This window comes from Pristis pectinata, chromosome 1, assembly GCF_009764475.1.
Source record: "Pristis pectinata isolate sPriPec2 chromosome 1, sPriPec2.1.pri, whole genome shotgun sequence".
In the NCBI taxonomy this organism is placed as follows: Eukaryota; Metazoa; Chordata; class Chondrichthyes; order Rhinopristiformes; family Pristidae; genus Pristis; species Pristis pectinata.
In genome coordinates, this window is record NC_067405.1 from 34,038,068 (window position 1) to 34,055,548 (window position 17,481).

The 17,481-nt window shown below is 39.0% G+C and overlaps 1 protein-coding gene across 1 annotated transcript in view; it reads left to right on the forward strand.

Annotated features, from left to right (window-relative positions):
• Nucleotides 1–17,085, forward strand: part of LOC127576928 (low-density lipoprotein receptor-related protein 2-like) — a 51,573-nt gene extending 34,488 nt beyond the window's left edge. The window contains exons 2-4 of the mRNA XM_052027755.1: nucleotides 6,249–6,356; nucleotides 13,806–13,928; nucleotides 16,067–17,085. Of these exons, the coding sequence (XP_051883715.1) occupies nucleotides 6,249–6,356; nucleotides 13,806–13,928; nucleotides 16,067–16,218 (383 nt within the window). The 3' untranslated portion in view covers nucleotides 16,219–17,085. The remainder of the gene's footprint in view (nucleotides 1–6,248; nucleotides 6,357–13,805; nucleotides 13,929–16,066) is intronic.
• The last annotated feature ends 396 nt before the right edge of the window (nucleotides 17,086–17,481 follow it).

The window sequence follows — 17,481 nt, forward strand, 5'->3', positions numbered from 1 at the left end:
CTATGATGTGATGGATTCTTTAATGAACTTCAGCATATCTGCTTTTGGGCAGAGATGGGTCTATGTGGTATTATCAGTGATACCAAGAGGAACATTGTCTACTGTACTTAAGTCCTTAATGGTTCCTGTTACCTACTTACTTTTCTTACTTTATCAAAGATAATGAACTTATAATGGGCAATTATAACAAAGCAAGTATTTCTATGTTCAAGTACTTTTACTTTCCTCTAAATTCTGCAACATTTGGCTGTAGCAATTTTGTGCCTGGACTCTGCCTCAATAAACTTTCTCTGTGCTAAAACAATCTGCTGCAGCAACAATCTTCTGCAGAAACTTTTCTTGTTTATTTTCTTCACTGACTGAGTTTTAAATTGATGGCTGTTTGCACTCTTTCCCTAATGTGAGGAAATGTTATTTCTTTCTGATACTTTTCATTATTTTATCAATTCCCATTTATTAGCTTTCACTTTTTTAGCTTCCTTCCTTTAGTTTTCTTCCCATTAGCTTTGTCTACTCCAGTGGAATTAGTCAACATTGCACGTTTCTCATTATAACTGTATTAGTGATACCTGGATGGTTGAATGTACTTTGTCCAAACAATCTTCCTCAAGTGCAAATTTCTTGATGTCTTGTAATCAATTTCAATACTTAAGTTTTAGTTTAATGTTAATCTATCTATGACTGTTTGATAAGTTCTTGGAAAAGCATTCAAGTATGTAATCTAATAGGGTACAGACCAAAAACTGGGAATTGATCAAGCTGGATGTATTTTTTGTTGGCTGTCATTGGAAGAAATATTCCACTAAAAGCAATTGCTTGGTGCACATTTTTATCTCATAGAAACGTACCTGTTTTATATTTTGTTTGACACGTTTAATGGCACAAAACAAGTTTCATTGGTAATTAATTCCAGTTTCTGCATTTGAGTGAAATGCTTCAAAAGTTTCACATGGTTAAGATAGAATTTCACTGTAATCTCCACTAGAAACTTTAACAGAACTCATAAGATTATGATCTTGCCCCTACCTGATATGCTGTCATAGGTATTAAATAACTTTATTGAAGCTTTTTCCCCAAGTTCTTCTAAAAGTTTCAGTACACTAGGTTACCCTATACAGCTCAGACTTGTGTGTGCTTTGTTTCGTAAAGCTTGACTTTACATAACTTGGGTTAAAATTAGGAAAGACTGAAAGCCACATCCAATAAGATTGAATTTAATTGAATGAAACCAAATAGTTTTGATGAAAATAGTATTCACATGATATGAAGGCTGGATGACTTGCAAAAATCTTATTGCCAAGGTAGAAGGAATGGGAGATTTATGATAAGCCAGCAAGGTGAGTTTTATCTTCAACATTCTATTTTCATTGAACTGCTGTTTTGCAATTTTAATTTAAGCACAGAATTAAAATGCAAGTGAAACGTTACTATTAATGTAAGTATTGTAGCTGCCCTTATGATAATATGAATAAAATGCCAATATGTATAAAGAGCAGAAAGAACATCAGTGGAACACAGAGAAATTCAAAAAGCCCTTGGTTCAGAGATGAGGTCCTGAATTTGAATCTGTCAATGATCAGTTTTAAAAACAAAAGCACAAAAACGATGAAAGACATGAACACTTCCAACTCCATGACCTCACACAGGAGTCCAGTGCAGAAAAGAATGTTACTGAGGTGCAAAGCAGGAGCCACAAGAGACTGCAGGTGTTGACATCTGCTTGTTGCAAAGTAGGAGCACCCAGCTATACCTATATTGAGCCACATATTCCTGAAATATGTGGCTGTCTTTTGGGTTTAGATCCTTTACTGTGCTGAAGTGTTTTAATAGCTTGTCATCAATATCCAGGACGTATTGCAGGGGCTTGCACACTTCTAGACTCCACTTCAAGTGTACTGGCTTATGGTCTGGTGTTGACAGATGGTTTGAACTGTTTCTCATATCAACTGTTGGTAATCATCACTGTGCATTATTTTAAGAGAAGCCAATCAATAACACCAATGAGAGATTGGCTACAGGTGGACTTGTGCTTCTTCACAGGTCCAGACCTCTGAATTTTGCAACATGAGGAACTGGAGCCTCTTGGGTGGTTAGCAAAGAAAGTTAAAGTTGGGAAATGTTTGCAAATTCATTTCTGATCTCATCCTTTTGGGGTGTACATAGCTGGCAATAAATGAGATCATAATGTTTCCTGTCACTCCTCCTGTAAGTGACTTTGCCTTTTTGTGGGACTAATGAATTGGCCCATCACTTCTATGCTGAAAAGGATGGGTCTCAGAATCTCCACAAGCACCTATGCAAGGCTGGTGCTAGACTCCATGTTATTTGACTCTGAATGCAGGCTTTCTTGGAGAGCGGCCAATATATATACCAAAATTATAATTGTATGTACTCATCCGTCTTTTATGCTGCATCATTGAAGTCCCATCTGAGTCCAGGACTCATGCACAGCCTCATTTCTTCACTCAGAAGGAAGCTTTCACTTATTCTACCTTTTTGCCCTGCCCTAGCTGCAGCCTCTTCAGTAAATAAAGTGTATCACTAAATGGTTGTGCTTGTCAAAGTGAGTAATAATTTGTCATCTTCTTCACTCCCTTCTTGCCCCTTTATCTGATTAGGTGGAAGTTGTTGGCTGTCTGGGAAGGGAAATCTGGTTATAATGAGGGGTAAAGAGGAAGGCAAGAGGTGCATGCTTACATTAACTCTAATTTATAAATCAAGAGGGTGCAGAATGAGGGTGAAATGGAATGTGAGAAAGATTAGGTCTGAGGATCCTAACATTTTTGATTGTTGGCTGTATTTGTGGCAAGCTCTGTCATCTCCATGTGGGTAAGATGATGCAACCTGACTTGTTCCCAGCCAGTTTTTGCTGCTGGCTATTCTGTTGTGTGTTACATTGTTTTGCCATGCGGATGGAAGTGTGGAGGTGTGCAGAGGAGATACCTCTAATGCCCACAATTCACAACTTGTATACATTACCATCGATTCAACCATACCTATGGAAGCCATAGTCATCCCACTCTCAAACTCCGTAATGCTATTACAGCGCCAGCGACCCGGGTTCAATTCTGGCTGCTGTCTGTAAGGAGTTTGTACGTTCTTCCCGTGTCTGCGTGGGTTTCCTCTGGGTGCTCCGGTTTCCTCCCACATTTCAAAGACGTACAGGTTAGGAAGTTGTGGGCATGCTATGTTGGCGCTGGAAGCGTGGTGACTCTTGCAGGCTGCCCCCCAGAACACCCTACGCAAAAGATGCATTTCACTGTGTGTTTCGATGTACCTGTGACTAATAAAAAATATCTTATCAATGATTAATCCAGCCAGCATCTGCTGATTTATACCAGAACTCAAGTTTTCTGTTCACTGCTTAGGGAGCTCATTGCTGCTTCCCACTTCTGAGGAAGAGACTTCATCATCTTCTTATAAGTGAAGACCGGAAAAACTGCAGAGGCTGGAAATCTAAAATAAAAACAGAAAACACTGGAAATACTCAGCAAGTGAAGCTGCATCTATGGGAAGAGAAACTAAGTTATTGTTAACCCTTTATTTCCCTCTTCCCACAAATGTGGCCTGACCTGCTGAGTATTGCCAGCATTTTATATTTTCGTCGTCTTCTCCTTTAACTCACAGGAACAGGCAGCCAAGGCATGGGTATTTGTTGCTGTTACAGACTTTCTAGTGTCAGCCTTCATAGACTTCCTTCATGTCCTGACAGAATCTTCCCTGATAACTTTCTACCAGTAACACCTTTTGATCTGAGGACATTCTTTCTGCAGGCAATGTGTTACACCTACCACTTGAAGTCCTTCCTGGTAAACCTAGGAACACACTCTTTGCCTTCAAATGCAGTGGTGTAACCCTAAACAGCATTCTCCATTATTGAACTATGCTGGTTGTATGATGCACTTGTGCCTTTTAAGGACTGGCTGATGAGCTCTCAGCCAGTCCTCAGATTCTTAAGTTTAAGGACTGGCTGAGTTAAGTCTTAAGTTTTGTCATGTCTTAAGTTTTGCAGTTGCGGGAAATTTGATTGCAGGTTTTCAGTAAAACCATCTGTTTCTGACATGGTGTGTCTTTACACGAGGTTATCTGATGATGTTTTTAAATTGATTTTCTCTTTTAGAGCATTGTTGCATGTCACCCTAATAATGATTTACAATGGTTTAATACTGATAAAGTGGCACAGGCAGATTCCTAGACTATTGTTTTCCAGGCCAGTATGGTTAAAAATCTCACTGCAGAGGAATTTTGTATGTCCCACTATTAGTGTAATCACCTGGGAGAGTTTTATACAAGAAAAAAAGACCTGTGAGAATGAAAATTCTTCTGAAAAATGAGAAGGCAAATTTCCTGATAGAGGCTAAGTTAGTGAACAAAATCGTTATATTATGGGTAAAACCACTTTTTAACAGCATATTGATCTTTTCCTTCAGAATTGTATGAACAAATTTATTGCCCCAAAATTATATTGTAGAGCAAATTATCGTTTAAAATCAGCCACATTGTTTAAGTTGACATCTATCCACCATTTGTTGATGAGTTGAGGACACAATGCTCACCACTTGGTGATGATTATGCTAGGGTGAGTTTGGCAGGCTGACACCATAGTGACATCTGCACCACTTGCTTTTACTTGGCACCGGATGGTGATGTGACAGGGTCTTGCACGTTATGATGATGTCAGCATGAAAGCCACTATCCTTTGCCCTCTGCTTTCTGCCCTCTGCCCTATCTTCACCCCAAAACCAGCTTTTCAACTTCACAGGTAAGGTTTGACGCCTGAATTTTCTTTACAGAGATTATATGGGAATAAAAAATTCTGGACTAATCAAGACATGAGTTTATTTTAATTGGAGCAACAAAAAAACAAACTGCTGGAGGAACTGAGTAGGTGTCTCTCTTTACGTTAAATGGTTTGGCGATGAGAAACTAAAGCCTAAAACATTGAGATAAGGCAAAATAAATGAGAAGTAAAAAGATGAACTATGCAATTTATGTTTTTAAACAGAACAAGACTTTAATTGCTATTTCATCTGGAGTTTGTTTCTTTAAATTATGCATATGCATCTTGTTATCTTGTAATGTTCTGTCACACTCTCTTGGATTTTGGCACTACTAGTAGTTGCGACAGAATTAAATGAAATGCAGTTTTGTTGAGATGTTCCAGTTGATCTCCTTGCATTAGCATTTTGAAGCTAACCAGGCAGTGTACTAAGCTAAATGCATATTTGTGTTTTTACACTAATGAGGTAAAATAAACCATGCTAAATTAACTGCTCCACTGCTTTTCTGATAGCATAGGCCTGTGAATATTGAATACACATTTGGGGTAATGCATTGTATGATTAAGGTTGAAGTGGTGAGGAACTTTACAACACAGAGGCACCAAGGGAAGATTGGCACAAACCTCTGAACAGACGGAAAAAAATCAAACTAAACAATTATTTTGGGCTATTTCTTATACTCCTCCAGCTGATTTTGTGTAATATTACTAAGTCATCTAACCGTTCATTTGGAAAGGGAATGCTGTTGGGCAAGTTTTGTAAATAATTTGCTTTGTAACAAGAATGTGCCTGTGTTGAAATAATCTATAATTGTATGTACATAACTGAATGTCTCAGCCAACAAATAAAGAATAGATTATAGATTAGAGGATAATATTGCAGGAAATATAGTCAGTCAGTGCTTATTGCTCAGAATGGGAATTGATGATGTTCGGTTTTAATCAACATATACTTGGTCACTAATGTTCCCCTCCACTACAGCTTTTTTTGGAGGTAAACAAGAGAAAGGCCTGAGATGCAAGCTTCTGTGTCACTGAATTTTAAATACAGACAGAAAGCAATCACTTTGGCATTTCCAGTGGAATTTTACCTTGTTTTAGTTTTATTGTTTATAATGATTAAACAACTTAGTTCCGTTCATGAATGTTTAACCTTGTAATTTTATATTATTTAGACAAATTAATAGGTTCAGATACATTTTAACCTTAAAGGATTTCTCCATGTAAGCATAATACCTATATTACGCAGATTTTATTAATGGTTTCACACAAGGTAATAAAGATGAGTGGACTGGTTTGTGCTACCTCATCTACAAATGGAAACGTTAATTAACAAGGTATGACATGTATATCAAGGTTCTAGTAAAGTTCTCCTGTTACCTATGGTACATAATCTACTGTGCCCATTGCAGTCAGTTGTAAAGAAGTAAGGGGTGTAATTAACTAATCTCTTGTATTTGAATTACAGATTGTAGCACAAATCAGTTTTCCTGTCGGAATGGCCAATGCATTCCTGCTGACTGGAGATGTGATGGCGTTGGTGACTGTAGTGATGATTCTGATGAAGTGGGCTGCTGTAAGTAAAGTGGCACCTGACTAAACCTAAATAATACTCTGTAAAACTGCCCAGTAGGCAAGTAGTAAGGGGTTGGGCATTTAGCACAAGGATAAGGGATGAAATTTCTTCACTTAGAGGGTAGTAATTCTTTGGAATTCTCTACTCCAGAGAGCTGGAGAGGTTCACACATTGAGATCATTCTAAAGAGAAATCAATAGATTTCTGGATATTAAGGGAATCAAGGGATATGGGGATGGTGTAGGAAAACGCTGAGGTAGAAGATTAGCCATGATCTTGTTGAATGGCAGAACAGGCTCAAAGGCACAAATGGACATAGAGTCATAGAATCATAGAGTTGTACAGTGTAGTAACAGGCCCTTTGGCTCGCCGTGTCTATGCCGATTACCATGCTTGTCTATATTAATCCCACTTGCCTGCATTAATTTCATATTCCTCCATGCCCTACACATTCAAGTTCCTGTCCCTATCTCCACCACCTCCTCTGGCAGCTCATTCTAGATACCAACTACTTTTTGTGTGAAAATGTTACCACTCAGATTTCCTTTAAACCTCCTCCCTCTCACCTTAAACCTATGCCCTTTTTTTTAGATGCCTCTACCATGGGAAACAGACACTGGCTATCTGCCCTATCTAAGCTACTGATAATTTTATATACCTCAATCATGTCACCTCTTAGCCTCCTTTGCTGCAGGGAAAACAGACCTGTTTTATCTAATCTCTTCTGATAACTCATACTCTTCAATCTAGGCAACATTCTTGTGAATCTTTTCTGCACCCTCTCTAGTTTAATTATATCCTTCCTATAGTGTGTGACCAGAACTACACACAGTGCTCCAAGTGTGGCCTAACCAACATTTTGTACAACTGTAACGTGATGACCCAACTCTTATACTCAATGCCTTGGCCGATCAAGGGAAGCATACCATATGCCTTCCTCACCACCCTGTCTACCTGTGTTCCCATTTTCAGCAAGCTATATACTTGTACCCTAAGGTCTCTCTGTTCAACAGCACTGCCATTCACTGTGTATTGCCTGCCCTGGTTTAACATTCCAAATGCATCACTTTGCCTTTGTCTAAGTTAAATTCCACCTGCCATTCCTTTGCCCACTTTCACAGTTGATCTAGATCCTATTGTAACCTTAAACAACCTTTTTTACTGTCCACTGTACCACCAATTTCGATGTCACCTGCAAACTTACTAATCATGCCACCTTCGTTCTCATTCCAAATTTTTAACACACACAAATATAATATGACAAACAACAACACCTATCCCTGTGGCACACTACTGGTCACAGGCCAGCAGTCTGAAGAACAACCCTCCAGTACCACCCTCTGCCTCCTACCACCAAGCCAAGTTTGTATCCAATTTGCTAACTTGTCCTGGGTCCTATGTGTTCTAACCATCCAGACCAGCTTACCATGCGGGACCTTGTCAAAGGTCTTGCTGAAGTCTGTATAGACAATGTCTACTACCATGCCCTCTTCAATCCTCTTGTTCACCTCTTCAAAGAACTAAATCAAATTTGTGAGACACTATTTCCCACACAGTAAACCATGCTGACTATCCCTAAATAGTCCTTGTCTTTCCAAAGTCAAATAAATCCTGTCCCTTAGAATTCCTTCCAATAACTTTCTCACCACTTATGTAAGGCTCACTGGTCTGTAGTTCCCTGGCTTATCTCCATTGCCCTTCTTAAAAAAAGGCACAATAATAGATATTCTCCAGTCTTCTGGTACCTTACCTGTGGCTAATGAAGTTACAAACTTTCTGCCAAGGCCCCAGCAATCTCCTTTCTTGCAAAGAAACACTTGGCCAGGCCACAGAGATTTATCCACTTTTGTGCCTTTTAAGACCTCCAGCACCACCTCCTTTGTAATGTTGATATGCTCCAGGATATTACTGTTCCCTACCCTGAACTCACTGTCTTCCATGCCCATCTCCTTGATAAATACAGATGAAAAGTATTCATTTAAGATCTTGCCCATTTCCTACAGTTCTACACATAGGTCACTACATTGATCCTTAAGGGGACCCACTCTCTCTAGTAGCTAACCTTTTGCTCTTAATATACTTATTGGAATCTTTTAGGATTTTCCTTTACCTTATTTGGCAGGGATATCTCATGGCCCCTTTTTGCCTACTAGTTTCCTTCTTAAGTGTGCTCCTACATCCCTTATACTGTACTTGGGACTCACTTGATCCCAGCTGCCTGTACACGACATATGCCTCCCTTTTTTCCCTGACCAGCCCCTTAATATCTCTCATCAGCCAAGGTTCATAATCTTGCTGGCCTTGCCATCACTTTAAGAAGAACATGCTGACTCTGAACTTTTTCTATCTCACTTTTGAAAGCCTCCCACTGGCCAGACGTCCTTTTATGTGTATTAAGCCTCTCCCAGACAACTTTTGAGAGTTCTTGTCTGATGCCATCAAAATTAGCCTTCCCCCAGTTGAGGGCTTAGATTTGAGGACCAATCCTATCTTTATCCATAACCATCTTGAAACTAATAGAATTATGGTCATTAGTCCCAAAGTGCTTCTTCACTTATACATCAACCACTTGCCCAGCCTCATTTTCTAAGAGGAAATTAAGTGTAGCCCCATCTCTAGTAGGGCAAGCTACATATGGTCTTCTGCTGCTGTTAATTCTTATGCTTCCATGTAATATTTATTGATTGCTATAATACTAATTATTATTTAGTATAGTTATGATGTCCAAATCATTTTCAATTGCCTTAAAATTTAAGAAGGGGGAATAACTGTTAAAATTGCCCCATAGACAACTTCAAATATTTTTCCATAATAAAAGTATTTATTGCATTATTCTATAGTGTTCATTTGCCACAAACTTGCATCTGTGGGACCCATTATATGAGCACTGTAGGTAATGAGTTATATCAGTTTGGCTTCAGATGCATGCAAGACATTCTGACCTTCATATTTGAAAGCATGCATGTTAGTATCACAACAAAGTCACAGAAACATGCAAAATGGCTTGTTGATTGACAGCATAATCAAGTTAAGTTGATTTAATGGCATTGCTGTCAAACTGGCAAGAATGTAGGTCATGCTTGTGTTAAAGCAAGCATCTGCAGCTCCATCATCCCCAACCCACTTTCACCCAACCCATGCAGCAAAGAAAATTAAAGAACTCTGTTAATTGTTGATTTATTTATTCTGAATGTTGCTTTGAGTCAACTAATGACTGATGATTCTGGATGTCTTTGTGGTTGGTGTTGCCCACAGGATGAGATGCCAGAGCATGTCTTGACTTCAAGGCTGCTGCAATAGTTATTGCTCTGAAACAGAAGGGATATATTTATCATTTCTCTTGGTATTTTCTATGACCGAGTACAGGATAACCTGCTAAAAACACATTTTAACATTCCTTATCACTAGGTTATAATTCTGGAACGTTCTAACCGTGGTAGTACTTTAACCACAAAGACTACAGCAGAGCTTTTAACAAAACTACTCACCACTTCTTTCTGGAGATGGCAATAAATACTGGCCTTGTCAGTGGTGTGCACATCCTTGAAAGGCATAAACAAAATTAAAAAGAGAAACAGAGAGTAGTGTTTTCAGCAGGAGGCCATATCCGTATAGATTCATCAGGGAGAACTTCTCCTGTTTAAACCTTAGTATTGGTATTGGTTTATTATTGTCACTTGTACCTTGGTATTGGTTTATTATTGTCACTTGTACTGAGGTACAGTGAAAAACTTGTCTTGCATACCGATCATACAGATCAATTCATTACACAGTACAGTTACATTGAGTTAGTACAGAGTGCATTGAGGTAGTACAGGTAAAAACAATAATAGTACAGAGTAAAGTGTCACAGCGACAGAGAAAGTGCAGTGCAATAAGGTGCAAGGTCACAACAAGGTAGATTGTGAGGTCAAGAGTCCATCTCATCATATAAGGGAACCATTCAATAGTCTTGTCACAGGGGGATAGAAGCTGTCCTTGAGCCTGGTGGTATGTGCCCTCAGGCTCCTGTATCTTCTGCCTGATGGGAGAGGAGAGAAAAGAGAATGACCAGGGTGGGTGGGGTCTTTGATTATGCTAGCTGCTATACCAAGGCAGCGAGAGGTTTAGACAGAGTCCATGGAGGGGAAGCTAGTTTTCGTGATGTGCTGGGCTGTGTCCTCAACTCTCTTCAGTTTCTTGCGGTCCTGGGCAGGGCAGTTGCCATACCAAGCCATGGTGCATCCAGATAGGATGCTTTCTATGGTGCATCGATTAAAAATTGGTGAGTGTCAAAGTGGACATAACAAATTTCTTCAGCCTCCGCCTCCTGAGGAAGTAGAGGTGGTGGTGAGCTTTCTTGGCCGTGGCATCTACATGATTTGACCACGATAGGCTATTGGTGATGTTCACTCCTAGGAACTTGAGGCTGTCAACCCTCTTGACCTCAGCACCATTGATGTAGACAGGTGCATGTACACTGCCCCCTTTCCTAAAATCAATGACCAGCTCTTTCATTTTGCTGACATTGAGGGAAAGGTTGTTGTCATGACACCATGTCACTAAGCTCTCTATCTCCTTCCTGTACTCTGACTCATCGTTATTTGAGATACAGCCCACTACGGTGGTATCATCTGCAAACTTGTAGATGGAATTAGAGCAGAATCTGGCCATGTAGTCGTGAGTATATTGGGAGTAGAGTAGAGGGCGGAGGACGCAGCCTTGTGGGGCACCAGTGTTGAGAATAATCATGCTGGAGGTGTTGCTGCCTATCCTCACTGATTGCGGTCTGTTGGTCAGAAAGTCAAAGATCCAGTTACAGAGGGAGGTGTTGAGTCCCAGGTCTTGGAATTTGGTGATGAGTTTGGTATTGAAGACGGAGCTGTAGTCAATAAACAATAGTGTAATGTAGGGGTATTTACTGTCCAGATGCTCCTGAGCTGAGTGTAGGGCCAGGGAGATGGTGTCCACTGTAGTCCTGTTTAGGCGATAGGCGAATTGCAATGGGTCCAGGTTGTCTGGGAGGCTGGAATTGATGTGTGCCATGACCAGCCTCTCAAAGCACTTCATGATGGTGGATGTCAGAGCCACTGGCTGTTAGTCATTAAGGCATGTTACCTTGCTTTTCTTCAGTACCGGAATGATAGTGATCTTCTTAAAACAGCTGGGAACCTGAGATTGAAGCAGGGAGAGGTTAAGTATGTTTGCAAATACCCCCGCCAGCTGATCAGCACAAGATTTGAGCACTCGGCCAGGGACACCATCTCGGCCAGATGCTTTCCTCAGGTTTACTCTCCAGAGGACTGATCTTACATCCTCGACGGTGACCATGGGTTCATTTGCTTTTGAGGCTATCAGGGTGGGTGGTGACAATCCACTTCCCTTCTGTTCTAAATGTGCAATAGTAAAGAACAATGCACAAGATTCAGAAACAACTCACAAGGGCTATCCTCAATGCAATGTCCGATCAGAACAGCAAGCACAGACCAGAGTAAGAACCTCTTTGGCAGTGGTTGTGAACTTGTTGATAACCTTCAGCTCTATGCATTAAATTTGTTCCAGGTTGGTGCTGGAGGTATCCTCCAGTTTGCTACACACTATTGCATAAATGAGGTCACACATGCTCTTTGTTCTATAGGGCTGAATATAAATTATCGATAGCAGATTGTGTACTTTGTCCTGCAGGCTGCCACCTATTGCACTCACATCACTTCACAGGAGTGTTTTTGATAAATTTCTATTATGTTTATCATGGTTGAATACCTCACAAAATGTTAAAACTGAGAGATATAGATGTGAAACTTGGCATAGTGGTATAAAACTATGCCAAGTCTCACATCAATATCTCTCAACTGCTATCTGACCTACTGAGTATTTCCAGAAAGTACCGGAAATACTCAGCAGGTCAGATCGCATTTGTGGGAAGAGAACAGAATTAATGTGTTTGGTTTTTTTAAAAAGTATCTGCAGTCTTTTGGTTCTGGAACAGTAGGGCATGTGTGAGGATGTGGTGAAGGGTGTGAATGTTAGGTTGGAGTCCCGAATGACAGAAGTTGTTGCAAGATGAGTGATGGAAATGTGCTGCATTGAGCAATATGTGAAGCTAGTAAGTTAAGGCTTTTGATTATGCATTCACTTACATTGAACTTCTTGTGACACTGGATGCTGACGCTTGTTGCTTGATTCGTCCTCCTTGTTGGTGGATGTCAAGGGTTTGGATGGTGCTCTTGGAGTAGCTGTCTAAGGGCTATAGTTCAGTAGTCTTGCTGATCAAGAGATCCCCTGTTCAAATCTGGGTGCCTCCTCACCAATCTTTCATTGAAGAAGTATTTAGATGAACACTTGAATCATATAGGCGGAAAGTGCTATGGATCAAGTGCTGGGTGATGGGATTGATATAGGATGGTGCCCACTGGTCGACATGGATGTGTTGGGCCAGACAGCCTATTTCTGTGCTGTACGATTCTGTGATTCGAGCCCAGGCTAGTAACTGCAGTGCATTTTGTAGATGATACACATTTCAGGAGAAGGGCATGAATGTTTAGACTGGTGGATGGAGGGCAAATCAACCAGGCTTCTTGGGTATTGTTGGAGCTGCCCTCATTCAGACAAATGGAAAGTATTCCATCATGGTCTTGACTCATGCCTTGTCGATGGTTGAAAGAGTTTGGGGTATCAGGAGTTGACACTCACTGTAGAATACTCAGCTTCTGACCTGAACTTGTAGCTACAATATTTACATGGCTGGTCCTGTTGAACTTATGGTCAGTAATGGCTCTCTGGATGTTTATGGTGGCGAACTCAGCAGTGCTAATGCTACTGAATGTTTTGAATAGGGGTTAGACTCTCTCTTGTTAGAGATGGTCATTGCTTGGCACTTTTTCATTAGTTACTTACCACTTATCTGGCCATGCCTGAATGTTGTCCGAGTCTTGCTGGCAGTTCTTGATAGAATTGAAGATTATGTGTGAACATTCCCACTTCTGACTCTATTATGAAAGGAAGATCATTGATGAAGCAGGTAAAAATGGTTGGGACTTGAATGCTTACTGGAGGAACTCCTGCAGTGATGTCCTTTGGGTGAGATGATTGATCTCCAAAAAATCAAAATTACCTTCCTTTGTATAAGTTATAATTGTAATCATTGATGTGTTTCCCTCCTGTCCTATGATTCAGTTTTACCAGAGCTCTTTATCGTCACACTCAGTCAAATATTGCCTTGATATCAGGGACGGTCAGTCTATTCTCACTTTTGCCATCATTTGCTTACTCAATGAATCTTTGAGAGAATTGTTTATCACTGTATACCTCAGTTGTGGTCACATAATGGTTACTCTGCCCATTCATGGTCCCTAGCCAGAGAATCTAGGTCCATGCAGTGATGGTTTTGAAGATGTTGTATTTTACATGGAAAATTTCAAAATTCCCCTTTATTTTTTCTTCTTCAACACACCATTTATTTCATTTCAGCTCCACCTACATGTGCAGCAGACGAGTTTCAGTGTGGTGGATATGGTGAATGTATTCCTCCAAGTTGGGTGTGTGATGATGTAGTAGACTGTGATGACGGATCCGATGAGCACCAGCATTGTTGTAAGCCAGCATTTTACTTTAACATGTCCAAGGTGGAGCAAATCAGAGTAAAAAAAACTGTGATTCACGTGCACCTTTTAGTTAATATACAAAAAAGTGATTTGAACCACTCATCCATGTTGTCTGAATGAAATTCAGAATGAAAGATCTGCATAGATGTTAATGCTGTATTCTGTGCTTTATAACTGTTTGGGATGTGTTAAAGACCTGTTGGCCAAATGTCAGTGGTAAGGAAACGCTGGAACCTATAATAAAACATGTAATAACAGAATGCCTTGTTAAAAATAATAGGATTGAGTAGAGTTAATATGAATTTTCAAAGGAAAAATTAAATTTGGCTAATCTGTTAGAGGCTGTGCCTAGTGGAATATTGATTCTGGGGAAATCTGTGGATGTGATATATTTGGATTTTTGGACATTTACATCCCACATAAAAGATTAGAGTGCAAAGTTAAAACACATGGGATTGGAAATACTATACTGGCAAGGATTGAAAATTGGTTGACAGGCAGGAAACAGTGTTGGACTAAATGGATCTTTGTCAGGGTGGCAGGAGGTGACTTGAGAGATATAGCAAGGTTCAGTGCTTGGGCTGATAGTATTCAGATAGTATTCATGATCTATGCCAGCAATTTGGCCAAGGAAATAAAATATTTCCAATTTGCTGATGATACTAAACTGTGGGTACAAGAGGTTTCAAGATGAAATGGACAAGCTAATTCTCAGTCACGTAGCATATTATTATACTGAAAGAGTCTTAAAACAAATAACAGTAGATTTCAATGAGTTTTATATTACATTTGCTAATTCTATTAAGCTCTAAAAATACAATATTAAGGTTCACTGCTTATTAGCAGAGTTATATGACATTGTTTGAATTCTGATGCTGGCACTTTGGGAAAGAAACAAATTAGCCTTGTTAGTGTCTAATGCACAGAATAGGACAAAGGAAATCTCAAAAAATGGATTGACTAGAATAACACCATTCACCTGTTTTCTTACCATATTGCTACTTAAACTTGCATGGACTAGCACCAATGGCCTTCCTTGAAAACATTCTACTCGGTTGCACTTAGTTTGAAAAGTTACATTTAATTTCTTTTCTTGTATTTTCCACCTAAGTTTTTAATGTTTGAGTGAGACCTTGGCATTTGAAACCTTCACCATAGTCAACAAATTATTAGATCCCTTGTGTAATATTAAAAATTTTAATTAGATAAATTCAAAGTTTCATCTTCTCCAAAAGAAAAGTAGAATTTCCTACGTTGTTTTCTTTAACTTGTTCCTGATACCAAGATTTGTTTTTGTTTCACTTCATGCATCTATCAATTGCATTAGTAACTTTTCCATAAATAGATGATCAGAATACACAGTACACAAGTGAGGTATGACCAGTATCATAGGAATAATCAGTATAATTTTATTTTATTTTATTGTTGCCCTTTTTCTTTCTCCTGTTTTTGGTGGAGTTTTCTCTAAGGAGTTTTTGGTTCATCAGTCTCCAATAATGATGGCAGGATGTCGAATCCATTTTGAGAGGCAGACGTCATAAAACTGGTCAGCTTAATCTTAAAATTGCACTAGGGGTCCTAGGATCTTGAGTTAAAACTTCAAATTAACTGTGCGTAGGTTCCAGGTGCTTGCTTAGGTGACACAAAAAATAGTGAGGTCAGTGTTGGAGGGATCAGGAGGGTAATTCATTGCTCAACGTGTTTGGCATTCCGCCGCACTGTCTCTGTCCAGTAACTGGTCTTTGAAACCCTGCTGGGAATTGAATGTCCAATTCTTCCCATGCAATGCCAAATTCCACTGAAGAGTAAATACAAAGTATAATTATTTACTGTATACCCCTAAGTTAAAGACAGAAATTAAAATCTATCAAAAGTATTATACTGAGTTTTTTATAATGAAAGGCAAAATCTTATCCAGTACATCATTGCATACATGCTAATGTGATTTTAATGCAGATTGCATATCCATTACCATGTATCAGTTGGAAATGCTTTTAGTTTTTCATATGTTCTGGTGTAATTTGTTATTAGATTCCAACATGAAAGCAATGATGAATGATGTTTAAGCTCTACTAAGAGTGTAAGGTTGATTCTTGTTAACATTTATTTATTTATTTTTCTATGCAGCTTCAAAGATGTGCTCCAGTCAACAGTTTACCTGCACCAATGGGGAATGTATCCCAAAAGAATACAGATGTGACCATGCTGATGACTGCAGTGATAGAATTGATGAAATAGAGTGTTGTATGTCCTTTACCTCTATTATTGCATTTCCTTAAGCCTATGGGTCTGTGACTTTTTAGACCTCTTGTAAGAGCTCACACTTTGGCCACATTAGGCCTCTTGTGCTCTGAAATTTATAATGAATTCTTCAATAGATTGGGGCAGATATTGAAATATAGTTATTGAAGTAAATTGATTGCTGCTTTTAGCGCTACTGATTGCAGTTATTAGGTTGAACAGTTGACCTGAGTCTGCTAAATGAAAAAAGACAACTATGGTTCTACTATTTTGATTTTATGCACATCATTGCTGATGGCATCATTTGGAGTAATTTAACTAGGTGAATGTTCCACACCTACTCCAGTGTGAAATGCACAGTTACATCCATTAATTCAATTAGAAGGAACATGAGGAATGTCTGTGATTGGGGCTTCAATTCAGGTTTCATGCTTAGGTGAATTTAGAAATATCCAAAGCCAAAATAAACAGATGTGACCATGTATAACGAACTATAGCAGCCTGCAGTGGGAACAAATCCTTTTTATGTAATTATTAAGCTGCATAGTACAATGTACAATACCTGACAAAACATTCCTCTAATATTGTTAGGTTTAAAGATATGATTGCCATGCCATTATATTTGTTAGCTACATTTATGCTTGATATATGGCAATGAAAATATTTAGATTAAGTTACTGTTCTGTCTTTGCAACAATGAGGTTATAGAATTGATTTTTACATTAGTTGCTCGACCATGTTCCTGTAATGTACCTACTAATGATTACATTTTACATAAAAAGCTTATTTAGGCTTCAGTGCTGAAAGACATTTTTATAAATCAAGAGTAATGTTACCAATAAACAGATCCTGAGGCCAATATTTTATTTTTCTATAAAGAGTTGCCATTCAACATTAAATGACATTAGTTGGATAAATTAAGGGTTTCATATATAAGCAAAATTGAAGGAAAATACACAATAAAAAATACTCCAGTAAGGATTGCTTAACATAGTTGAGAAAAAAATCATTACATGTCCTGCCTTAGAAACCTATCCAATTATTTTTATATTATTCCTGTCTCAAATCTACAGCCCTACATTGCTTCCTGAATCAGGAACTAAAATGATCTATGTTTCCAATCTTCAATTTAGTTTTACTACTATAATTAGCAGTCTTTTCTATCTTTTAGCAGCTATGACCACAGGGAAGAAATTCATTCTGTTGTACTTGGGTGGTGAATATGCCCCCTTAGCTTATCGTCATGTCTTCCAGTTTCCTTGTCATAATTTTATAGGAAATGCCTCTTTAGATTCATGCTC